This window comes from Lethenteron reissneri, chromosome 27 (genome assembly GCF_015708825.2).
Source record: "Lethenteron reissneri isolate LAM-NWPU_2019-01 chromosome 27, ASM1570882v1, whole genome shotgun sequence".
Lineage (NCBI taxonomy): Eukaryota > Metazoa > Chordata > Hyperoartia > Petromyzontiformes > Petromyzontidae > Lethenteron > Lethenteron reissneri.
Window position 1 is genome coordinate 4,594,091 of NC_083805.1, and position 11,835 is coordinate 4,605,925.

The 11,835-nt window shown below is 52.5% G+C and overlaps 1 protein-coding gene and 1 non-coding gene across 2 annotated transcripts in view; both read left to right on the forward strand.

Annotated features, from left to right (window-relative positions):
* The window catches only part of LOC133348409 (max-binding protein MNT-like), a 56,513-nt gene extending 45,161 nt beyond the window's left edge, over positions 1 to 11,352 (forward strand). The window contains exons 5-6 of the mRNA XM_061561201.1: positions 4,848 to 5,172; positions 5,984 to 11,352. Coding sequence (XP_061417185.1) covers positions 4,848 to 5,172; positions 5,984 to 6,855 — 1,197 coding nt within the window. The 3' untranslated portion in view covers positions 6,856 to 11,352. The remainder of the gene's footprint in view (positions 1 to 4,847; positions 5,173 to 5,983) is intronic.
* On the forward strand, positions 1,993 to 2,098 carry LOC133348688 (U6 spliceosomal RNA). The gene has a single exon (XR_009755823.1). It is a non-coding gene; the product is annotated as a U6 spliceosomal RNA (small nuclear RNA).
* Positions 11,353 to 11,835: the final 483 nt, after the last annotated feature.

Consider the following 11,835-nt stretch of genomic DNA (forward strand, 5'->3'; position numbering starts at 1 on the left):
TCTTTGCGGACTGTGTGGTCAAGAGCTGTTAGCGAGCACCTATTAAGGCTGCCACAGCGCATGAGCGGCTGGTGTGGCCAGAACCACGCCCGGCCGCCTTTGTCTCCCCAGTGCTGATGTTTCTATACCACAACAGTTACTCGGTGGGGAGATGCGTGGTGAGCTGCCCACTGCACTACCGCGCCCTACAAATATACTGAAACACATGCACATACGACAACTCTGCTGACCTGCACTTGTTGAAGAGCGCATGTTCGCACACATACAAAGGACAAAGTTCCCGCGTATAGCCCACACAGGTTGCTGGGGCAAGTCCAGTTAGCGAGCACCTATGAAGGTCAGAACGGTGCACAAGGAAGTGGTTGCGTGGCCGGCACATTGCTGGGTCGCCTTTGATTATATATTTAAAAGCCACCGCACAAGGTACTCATTCAAAGGCAGTCGACTTGTGCACGGTTATTGGTCGTGAGCAGGTATCGAACTCGTGTCGCCGGGTTCGTAGCGCAGTGCGCTAACCACCACACTACCGCCCCCTCCAAAGACAAAGATCCCCGGTATAGCCTGGACAGACTGTTGGGGCAAGTGCTGATATCGAGCACCCTATAAAGGCCGGCACGGCACACGAGGGTATGGGTGGCCAGCAACCAGTGGCGATGTTTACGCACCGCACCGGGTACTCATTTGAGGCTGAGTCGACCTAAGGGAGGCCCGGGACCGATGCAGATAATCGTCACCCACGGTGTTGGCCGTGAGCGTGAATCGAACTCGGGTCGCCGGGTTCATAGCGCTAACCGCTACGCCACCGCTCCCCCCCACACACACACCACCATCACCACACGACGTGCGTTGAACCGGTTGTTGGAGGCAAAGTGCCGCTGCCCAAACCAGTTTGGACCAGTTGTGGAGCCACCAGACGTCTGAGGATGAAAAAATGCAGACCTCCTCCGCCGCCACCACCACCACCAACCACCACCACAACACCGCCGGCATTTTAAACACCCGCAGGTGTTGTTGCATCCCACTCTGGCGTGAAGCACGCGGACTCGGAGCACGCGCTAAGCGCACAGACACACGGCACCACGATCACCAAAACAAAAAAAAATTAACCCGTAAAAACAAAGTTTTTCACTATAAATCCTTTATATGCGTGGCATCGGTTTTATTTTATTATTCATTTCTGTTTATCTTGAGTAAGAGTTTCATTTTTATCACATTGGTATTTTAAATGAAATATGAAAAAAAAATGTCCTAAAAAGTGGAACATTTTGGAATTTTTTGTCCGCGAAAATAAATTGTCACGCACAACGAGTCTGTGTGCAAAACGTCAGCTCGATTGGATCACGGGAAGTGGGTTAAAAAACGACCGAAATATTTGCACGGTCGTAAGCGCGCAAGCAAGCAAGTGAACTTAAAAATAAAGGATTAAAAAAACCCCCAACTCAAAAACCGTCAATTACACTGGTCAACAAAAGAAATTTTTTTTTCTGGCCTGGACTTTTGCAGCTGTTTTAGACTAATTTCAGGGTGCTGATTCCAAATCTGATCTTAGATTTGCTCTATCACATCAAATTTTTATGCTATCGGCATACCCCATTTTCATTGATTTTACCCGAAATTAACTCTGTCAGTTATGATTGCAAGTTGTTGCGAGTGAGTGACTGCTTTAGTGTCAAAATATGGTGCTGTATTTTTAGGATAGTGTGTTTATAATATAATTTTATGTAGATATCCATTTATTTAATATTTTTCTTCTGCAGTTTTTATTGAAAATGCAATATTTGATATCTCAAAAACTTGATGTGATAGACAAAAACTGATGCCAGATTTTGAATCAGCACCCCAAAATTACCCTAAAACCATTGGAATACCTTATGCCAGAAAAAGTGTGTTGACCAGTGTTATATTCCTTGCGTGCAATGCCAATTTGTTCAGGAGGGGAAATGCGCCGATGGGGAGGTTTTGCTCGCCACGGAAAGAAAAAAAAGAGAGAGGGGGCTTCAGGCAGTACATGTACTAAAAAATTGGAACGATACAGAGAAGATGAGCATGGCCCCTGCGCAAGGATGACACGCAAATTCGAAAGTCGGTGGAGTTTCGTTTGCCACGTGGCTTCCCCATCATCAGTTTGTCGCTGGCACGGGCGGCATCACGCCGCGTCGAAAAGTTGACGCGCAAAAAGTAGGGCACAAAGAGAGGTGGGGTGGGGGGGGGGGGAGCCCGTCAACATCGCGAGAGGTGCCTCGTGCCTCGGCACATTGGGACGGTTTGTTGTAAGAGAATATAACCACAACCAGTAACGCGTGAGCGAATCGCACGGGCCGTTGTGGGCAACGCGTTATCTATCGGGAGAGTGTTTTTTTTTTGGACGAATTTAAGAAGTGTACCCTCGAGAATTGACATCGGTGGGAGACATTTAAAAAAAGGGGTGGGGGGGGGGGGTAGAGGGTAAAGGTGCGGCAGTGACATTACTTGTTCAGTCCACTGCTGGATAAGACTCCACTCTCGACTAAGTAGTAGAGGACCCCCTCCATGGAGGCTTCTTTGGCCTACTCTCTTTTGATGTTGGTCAGATTTCTTGAAGGAGGTGGGAATACTCACACTTTACCCCGCCACAAGCGACCTGCCCGATCAACCTAACAGGTGTACTCAGTGTATACTCTTTGGTTATTTCGGTAAAGTCACGTAGAAAGAAAATGAATTAAATAATAGAATACGACGTTTCGATTGCAACACAAGCAACCGTCATCAGGTAGAACTAAATTTGAGAGAGAGACAAAACACAGACACGGATACACACAGACAGACACACAAGCAGAGAGAGTGACAAACAATTACTCACCAGTGACTCACGGCCTACCCGTACCCGTACCCGGCCGCATCAGGGTCGCAAACGGGTACCCTACCCGCACCCGGCCGGGTACAGGTACCCGGGTATCGGGTAGGGTACGGGTATCGGGTACCCGGTTGCGACCTTTGGCCATCTATGAGCCACCTCTGGGCCTGGGGTGCCGTGGTGGCGAGTGGTTTTCTCCCTCGCCTGGTCTGCATGAGGCCATGGGTTCGATCCCGATCCTGACGACGCCTGCTTGTATATTTGGAGTTTGCGTGTCTCTCTCCTCGTGGTGGCGTGGGATTTTCTCCGGGATCCTCCGGTTTTTCCCACCGCGTCTAGAAACGTGCGTTTCGAGTGTTTGGCAACGATGAATTTTCCACGTGATTAGCCAATTCGTTGAGCTATCATTTGTGGCCAGGTGGCTTCTGAAAAAGAGCAAAGAACTCAGTGGGCTTTAGCTCGTATATGTATTTTTAGTTTTACGCGACACCTTGCGCTGACGTTTCAAACAAAAGGGGTGTGCCGTCAGGGTCAGCCTTGCAAACGAGACTTTTTCCTGGCCTCTTTACGAGCTTTCACCTGGTTAAACAAAACAAGCTTGACTTGAACATGCCGCCGTGAAGTAGATGGCTCTTGCCGAGATCCACAAGGTTATGAGGCGGTCCAGAGTTTGCTCGCCGAAACAAACGCTGCTCGTTTATACGTGACGGTGACCGATAGGCCGATAGAACAAGACGTTAACGACTCGTATCAAGAGGCAGAGAAGACTAACAGCAATCGAGGACCGTAGACCAGAGGTCGCAATCGGGTACCCGATACTCGTACCCTACCCGATACCCGGCTACCCGTACCCGGCCGGGTACGGATACGGGTACCCGTTTGCGACCCTGATGCGGTCGGGTACGGGTAGGCCGTGAGTCACTGGTGAGTAACCGTTTGTCACTCATTTCGGGTAGGGTACGGGTAGGATACGGTACCCATTTGCGACCCTGGTGCGGCCGGGTACGGGTAAGGAATCAAAATCCGTTTGCGACCTCTGCCGTAGACTTGATTGCCAACCCAAAGCGGGTTGAGAGTTTGTCTTGTCTAATTATTGTACCGCAGCGCCCTCTAGTGTCACACCTGCAACGGTTTGAAGTTCTGGATACCGGCGACCGATGTAGCTGCAGCACGATGGGGGTAGCGTTTGCGAGTCTTGCCGGGGTAATTGTTTGCATCGACGTATTGTTAACGCAGTGACGTGCGGGTTCGAAGCACTGGTCATCAACTAAGCAATACGGAACAAAAAAACTTAAAAGTGGGCAGAGAGGCGTGGGGAGTTTGACACGTAAGCGTGGGTAGTTGCGCGATTGGAATTACGCTGTGCGTTTGATGAGATTATTTCGCACCGTACGTAGCCAACCGTGCTAATGGGAGGTGCAGGGGAAGGACAACAAACTGAACACAAAAAAATCAGTTTTAAAGAAGTTAGTTTTGAATCTAGATTTAAAAGCGCATAGCTCCAGTGGCTTCCTAATATCGAAAAGAAGAGCGTTCCAGACGGCCGAAGGCGATGACCGTCTTTGTTCGATGCCTGTAAGACAGAAAGAGGACCACGTGGATTGGAGAACATCCGCAGGTTAATGACATCATCCAAACTGTTGATCATCACGGCCGAGGGTCAATGAGCCAAGGAGAGGAGCGTGTCCGAGAGCACGTCCGCCGAGGAGATGGAGCGATAGAAATAATTAATGTCCAGCTGCTGAATGTTCGATTTATAATTGATGTTTTGGGTTAGGTCCCTCCAACCAACCGACATTGCCAAATTATCAATTTCCACGTTCCAGTATTACGTTGGCAGTGAAAAACGTTGCGTGTCAAGCCGGTACCGGATTATTACACGGCAGGAGGGCGAGCGGCTTGCGTGAGGTCTTCGCTTAGCAGTGGGATTGACCGTGACGACGACGACGACGACGTTACCAACGATCGAGCTCACGCCCAATCCGTTGTGCGCGCGCTTCCCCGCCCGCTGCAGGTGCTGAAGCGGAAGGAGCGCGAGTGCGAGCACGAGGTGGAGTGGCTGGCGCGCGAGAAGATCAGCCTACAGCAGCGCCTGGCCGCGCTGCGCAACGAGCTCTCGTCCGCGCTGGAGCCGCACGAGGTGGACGCGCTGGTGCGCGGCGCCTCCGGCGGGCACGGCGACGGCGACGGGCAGCGCCGGCCGTCGGACCTCCGCGACGGCAGACGGGGCAACCCGTACGACGACGACGGTGGCGAGGACGAGGGGGACGACGACGACGACAACATGGACGAGGACCGCAACGTCGCCGACGACGACGACCAAACGTCCACCGCGTCCGGTGAGATTCGGCGCGCGCCGCCGGAGCGTGTGTGATCAGCCGAGCCCTGCGACGACGACCTCTCCGGCGCGGGGCTCGACATCCGCCCCGGCGGGTTGTTGGGGGGGGGGGAGGGTGGGTCAGGGCGGTCGCTAGATCGTGCTTTTCACCCGGGTGACCTTTTCACCCACCCGGGTGACCTTTTCCCCTGGGCGCCCAGAGCGTGGTCTTAAAGCAAGGGCATGTTTGAGACTGGCAATGTCAATTATTCAAGGTGGACACGTGTCCAAATGAATACGCTGTGACGCTGATCGGGCTCCAGTGCAGAATTCAAATGCCGCGTTGAACGTCACAGCGAAACACTGCGGCACGCAAAGAGGTTCCGCGGCAAGAAAACTAAAACTCGCAGTTGAGCTCACAGACGGCCTTCTCTTTCTGCCGCTTCCGTCCCACTGCCCGACCCTTTGAATTGCCCCCCAACATCTCGTCCAATGGCGTCGCGCGGTCGGCAAAGGGCCGTAGTGCATGTCAGCGCTCCCTACCCCACCGTGTCCGTAGCCCCGCGCCAGGCGCACTCCCGCCACGTGGGTTCCGGTGCAGTTGACACTGCCCGCAAACTCGACATCAGACGCCGTCGTTCGGCCTAGCTCGTCCACACGTCTCCACCGTGACTAATATAGACTCGTAGTGACACGCTCCTGCATAGCTCTGCTGCAGCTCGACTTCGCCTATCGCGTCTCTGAGGTCTGCGCTTGGAGCCGTTTAACATCACGACGCTCGTGCCAGGGTGCCGCGGACGTTGGCAGTAACTGGCGCTGTGCTTTTCTTGCAGAGGGGGAGGAGGGCCCGGAGCCGGCTGTCGTCAACCTCCCGCTGTTGGTCAACCCGGAGCACGCGCCGCGCGACCTCTCACTCGCCAAGTGGATGGTCGCGCCTCTCTCTGGATCTCCGCACTGCTTGGGGCAGGCTCCCCGCAACAACGTAGTGCAGCAGAATCAGCAGCAGCAGCAGCAACAGGGCAATCACTGCACTCCACTGAACTCCACGCAGCAGCAGCGGCCGCAGCAGCAGCAGCCGCAGCAGCCTCAGCAGCAGCAGCAGCCGCAGCAGCAGCCGCAGCAGCAGCAGCAGCAGCCTCAGCAGCAGCAGCAGCCTCAGCAGCAGCAGCAGCAGCCTCCGCAGATGGCAGTGGCTTCACCTCAGGGCCACGCAACTGCCCCGCCACCTGGCAGCGCCTCGTACCGAGGCCCCGCACCGCGGCCGGACCCGTCGCGCCCCGCGCAGCCCCAGCCGACGTGCAACGGTGCGCCGAGCCGGGCCCCGGTTGCTGCCCTGCCGCAGGGCGAGCGGGCGGCACTGCCGGCCTCGCGGCCCGTGGCGGCCGTGGTGTCGCCTCGCGGCTGCGTGGTGTCACGGGCGCCGGCGATCGTGGCTCGGGTCACTCCCGTCATTCAGACGTCGGTGATCCGTGGGCCCACGAACCCAGCCCCGTTGAAAAACCACAACCTCAACATCAATCATTTTCCGCATCAGCACAACCATCACAATCATAGCGATAATCATCACCACCACCAACACCACCACCATCATCATTTCCAGCAACATCACCAGCAGCAGCAGCATCTCGAACACAACCACCATCAGCACCATCACCTCGCGGGCAGTCTCGCTCACACACCTCCGCCGCTGGTCAAGCCGCAGTGAGAGGGACGATGCGGGGACTGCGTTTGTCTCGGTTGAAGAGCTGCGGGACCGGTGGCATGGGTGGGCACAGAGTTGCCTCCATCTGCCTCCCCAGGACGTCGAAGCAGACCGAGCGGAGGAGATCCCCCGCTAGGTTCGCGTTTATTCCTCCACTCTCGATCCATGATCATGTGACCTTGGAGAAGCGGAGGAACAGAATCAACAGCAGTGGCAAAACTTAACGTGCACTCCGGGGGCTTGTTGTTCGAGTTGTGGAATATCCCTGCTGTCCGTCAGCGGCTCTGGGTTTTGGTGGCGGCTTGCCCATCGCGTGTTGCTCGGGCGGGTTGGGTGCTCTTGTTAATCCTTCTCGAGCCGGCTCCGTTTCACCTCACCTTTCGCAATATGGGCGGAAGACCCACGAAGCTCTGCCTCTCTCACATGTGAATCTTCCCGCGCACTCTGTCGAGCACTGGATGCGCCCATTGAAGGAGCTGGAATCTTCCACGACGGTTGAAGTGCACCAAGGACCAATCCAGCTCCACTCTTATACGGCAACAAAAGGAGCTGTAAAAGTTAAAAAAGTAAAAAAAAAGAAGAGAAAAACCCTCGGATCCTCTTTTTCCACAACGAGCACTTGACTTGTCCAGCGGTTTGGGCGAATCACACGAGAGCGAGCCAATCACCTGCGCTTGCCCAGAACTAGCTGGCCTAGCTGCAGCAGGGCCAGGTGCTCGCGAGAGACCGAGTCAACCCGACGAGGTACCGAACGGCGACGAGGGACGGCCTCACCACGAACTCGAGGCAGCGAGGCCTGCCTAGGCAAGAGACACTCATCAAGTGCTAATTCCATAAGAAAAAAAGTTTTCCCCCCCCACCCAACCCAACGAGGAGGTTCTCATGCGGCACCTCGAGTTGTTTTTTCTAAGTGCGTGCGTGCAACGTGTGTGTGCGCGTCTCTCCGTCTCCTCGAAGCCCACACACGCTACTGTCATCATTTTGACACCGATGGTTAGCAGATATTATCTACTTGTGCCTCCCTCCATCCCTGCCTCTCCCCCCTCCCCAAAAAAAAAATCAAGTACCTAGCACTAATAGTTTATATATATGTAGAAAAATAAAAAAAATAAGAAAAAAGAATAACCGTGCAATAGGCTGCGCTGAAGTTGGTGAAGACGGAGGAGACTGCTCTCAGCTTGCGGTGCGAGGGCATCGCTTTGATCGCAAGCTGCCCCCCCCCCTGCTCTCGCCCCGACCAACGGAGGATAACGCACGGCCTGCGTCCCGCGTTATCTCTCCGAGCCACCTTGGAGGGGGTAGCGCGGAGCAGGTGGACATGAAATGGGGTGGACGCGAGGGTTGGCTGGCAGCGTACGCGGCTCACTCGTTCGCTCAGTTTGTTTCATCCGTCTGTAGCGGCCTCCTCCCCCACCCCCCCCACCCCCCCCATTTATCCGCTGCTACTCTGAGAGGATGAGCGAAGTCCGCGGTGCCCGATGGACCTTGTCCGGCCACACCACCACCATCGCCGCCGTCACCCCGTCTGATTATTGTGGTTGTGACCGGATGGACTGGCAAAAGAAACATTGTTTATTTTTTAACTCTCACGTTTACTTTTTTTCTGGACTACGAAGCAGATTGTTATTTTTTTGTGACCATCAGTGGCAAGGCTAGAGGCTTGGGAATTACAAAAGAAAACAGCCTCGATCGTAAAAAAAAGAGATGTTTCCAAGCCAATCGTGGGTTGAAATGCTGTATCTGCATAGACTAGAGGATTTTGGACTAGAAGCATAATAAAAGGTAAAAAAATGTTTATAAAAAATAAACATAAAATAAAAAAACAACAGCTTATAATTTGTTCAGGTAAAAAAACTAAAGCTATATCGGGAGAATGCTTTGTGTTGGAAAAATTATGCTCGTATTCTACAATGTTTGAATGTTGAACTTCTTTCGTACCGTACGTAGCCAATCGGAGGTGCGAGGGCAGGCCAACAAAGCAACACTACTACTACTACAATCAACACTACTGCCATGTTAAGTCAGGTTCATACGATGCCCCTTTTGGATATCGCAGTACGTACGTTCTTTCGGACCGATCACATCGCACCGATTCTACGGCGTACGTAGCCAACCGGTTCACTGTTTAGGTTTCAATGTGATCCACATTGAAATGTGATCCACATTGAAACCGAAACTGTGGATTCAGGATGGGAGAACAAAAAAAATCAACTCTGTTGTTTTTTTTTCCTCTCTTTCTGTCGTTGCTAAATTTCTTCCCTCATTTTATAATTTTAAAAAATTTCACATTTTTAAAGTAACTCTTTTTGTTTATGTCCTCCCACCCCCCGAACCCCCCCCCCCCCCATTTGTGTTATTACTGTACGTTTGTTTATTATTGTTGTTATTGTTTTTGGGCTGTAGACACTGATGTGACCGCGAGCTGTATGAAAGGAGCTATCGGCCAATCCACCGCCTGTAATTGTCCGTGACGGCACCGCAGCGCCTGGTGGATTTCGTGACGTGCGGCCCCGCCGAGCTTTGACGATCGCCACCGTTGGCGCCCCGTTAGCCACGTTCCTTTGCCGGACAGCCGTGGGTGGAGAAACTACGGCCACGCGGGCCGGACATTTCGTTTCGTGTAACCCGTGGCCACACGAGGCCTACGCAAGGCTTTATTTATGGAACATTTGCCAGAGCTCAGATCCCTCGCCATTAAGCCCTGGGTCCTACTACTTCCGCAACAGCTTGCAAGCAATATTTATTCGTCACTGCAAACATCTTCAGCCGCACTAATCGGGTACTAGAGGGGACATGTTTTCGGCCCGCCAACAACACTGTGTTTCGAACTTTTCAATGCGCTCCACCGCTTGTGTCCATGCGCGAGGCCTCCTGCCGAAGGTATTCGGAAGTCCTCTCCGGCTGTCGGCACTCGAAGGAAGCGATTGCCTCCCCACCCACCCCTGCTGTAGGGTCTTGCGACGATCTTGCAGCGAGGCGTTCCGGAGCGAGGCAGCCGCCTGGTTGAATCTGTCCATGATGCACTACCTAATTAAATCGTGCCGCCCTCTCCGATGTGCGCTCATTGATTGAGATGCACTTCTGCTACACAAGTAATTGTTTTTTTGAAGTCTTAAAGATTTAAGAAATCTTTAATGTCTGTGATTCCTGTATGAAGTGTATCTGCTCTGTGTGACCTCCCTCGATCTCGTGATGTTTCTCATTTTTAAGTTCCCCCCCTCCTCCTCACCTTGAAAGAAGACAAAACCCCCACCACCAACGGTGATTGACGTTTTTTTTGAAAGCATGCGCGCTTTTTAAATATTTACGAGGAGCGTTTGAAGGCTATGCGGTGTTGTGCGAGCCCGGGAGCACAGAGACGATGCGGTGAAGGCTGCTGCATGGATCGGACGTGGAGTTTGTCGATCGCATCTGTAATTACTGTATTAATGAGTGTCAAGACTCCATTCCAAAGACTCCACTGCTGGGTTATTCCCCCCCCCCCCGCCAAAGCGGCCTCCCATCCTGCAAGACAGCGTCTCCGCACCTCGATGACCCTACCGGTCCTCGCCATTCAAACACAGATGAAGTTGTTACATGCCGCATGAGCCTGATGATTGCTAAATAACGCACGTTCCGTGCGACGTATACTGCTGATTCGCGTGAAGATGGAGATGTCCTGCATTTGCACACGTCTTGTTCGTGCGGCGCGTGTGGATCTGTGCCGTACGACATGATCCAGACCGCGCCGATTCATACTAAGACAGGGATCTTGTGCGCGCAACGCCGATTCAAATTTGCACATCTTCTGTGTGTGGACGCGAGGCTTCGATTAAAATTAAATGGAACAGTGCGCGCGTAAGAAGCGCGCGCCCAAGGGCTGTAAGGTTAAAGGCCCCTCGACTTCACGCGGGGTGGCGCGCTTTAGCAATCATCAGGCAAGCGCGCGCGTAACAGCCTTGCGCTTGCGAGCGGAGGATGACCGATCGGTGGAGCGCGGTGGGGCACGCGGCTGCAACGGCCGGCGTTTTGGGAAGCCCCTGTTTGTAAAGCGCGCCACACACTCGCCAAAAAACTAAAAACGTGGTCTCCTCCCCCCCCCCCGGCGTTTGCTCGTCATGAATGAACGCGCGAGGGTGCGGGGCAGGGCAGCGGCCAAATCCTGATCGCCAGCGAAGGCCACAGTGTGGGACATGGTTCTTCCATTTCGTCAGTAAACACGGGCAGTTGCGCACAAAACTAAAATAAATAAATAAAACACGTGAGAAACGCTACGGATGTAACCCGCCGAAGCCTTACACATTGACGTGAGCAACCGTGACTGGACTAGCGCCGTCAGGCTGTACCGGGTTATCCCCTTGTTGTACGCTAAGAGGAATACAAACATAAAATAAAACCAGACGATTTGCACAGAGAAAAGCCAGGTTATTTCTACTACTGTTTGTACTCCCCCCCCCCCCCCCCCCCGTTGCCTTGTACGGAACCCTCCTGCACAAATGAAATAAAAAAAATGTAAAGAAAATCGAACAGGAATCTTTATCATTATCGCAATGTTTATCCTGGAGAAATCCGATGGAGAAATCCGATGAGCTATGAAGCTCTCCCCCCCCCCCCCCACAGATGTCTGGAAGACATAAAAACGACCGGAAGCCTCCATTTTTAAATATTTTATATTAAGTTCACTCGCTTGCTTGCTTGCGCGCTTACGACCGTGCAAATATTTCGGTCGTTTTTTAACCCACTTCCAGTGATCCAATCTAGCTGACATTTTGCACACAGACTCGTTGTGCGTGACAATTTATTTTCGTGAAAATTTTTTTCCTAAATTTTCCACTTTTTAGGAATTTTTTTTTCATATTTAATTTAAAATACCAATGTGATAAAAATGAAACTCTTACTCAATAAAAACAGAAATGAATAATAAAATAAAACCGATGCCACGCATATAAGGGATTTATAGTGAAAAACTTTGTTTTTATGGGTTAATTTTATATTTATTCCGCA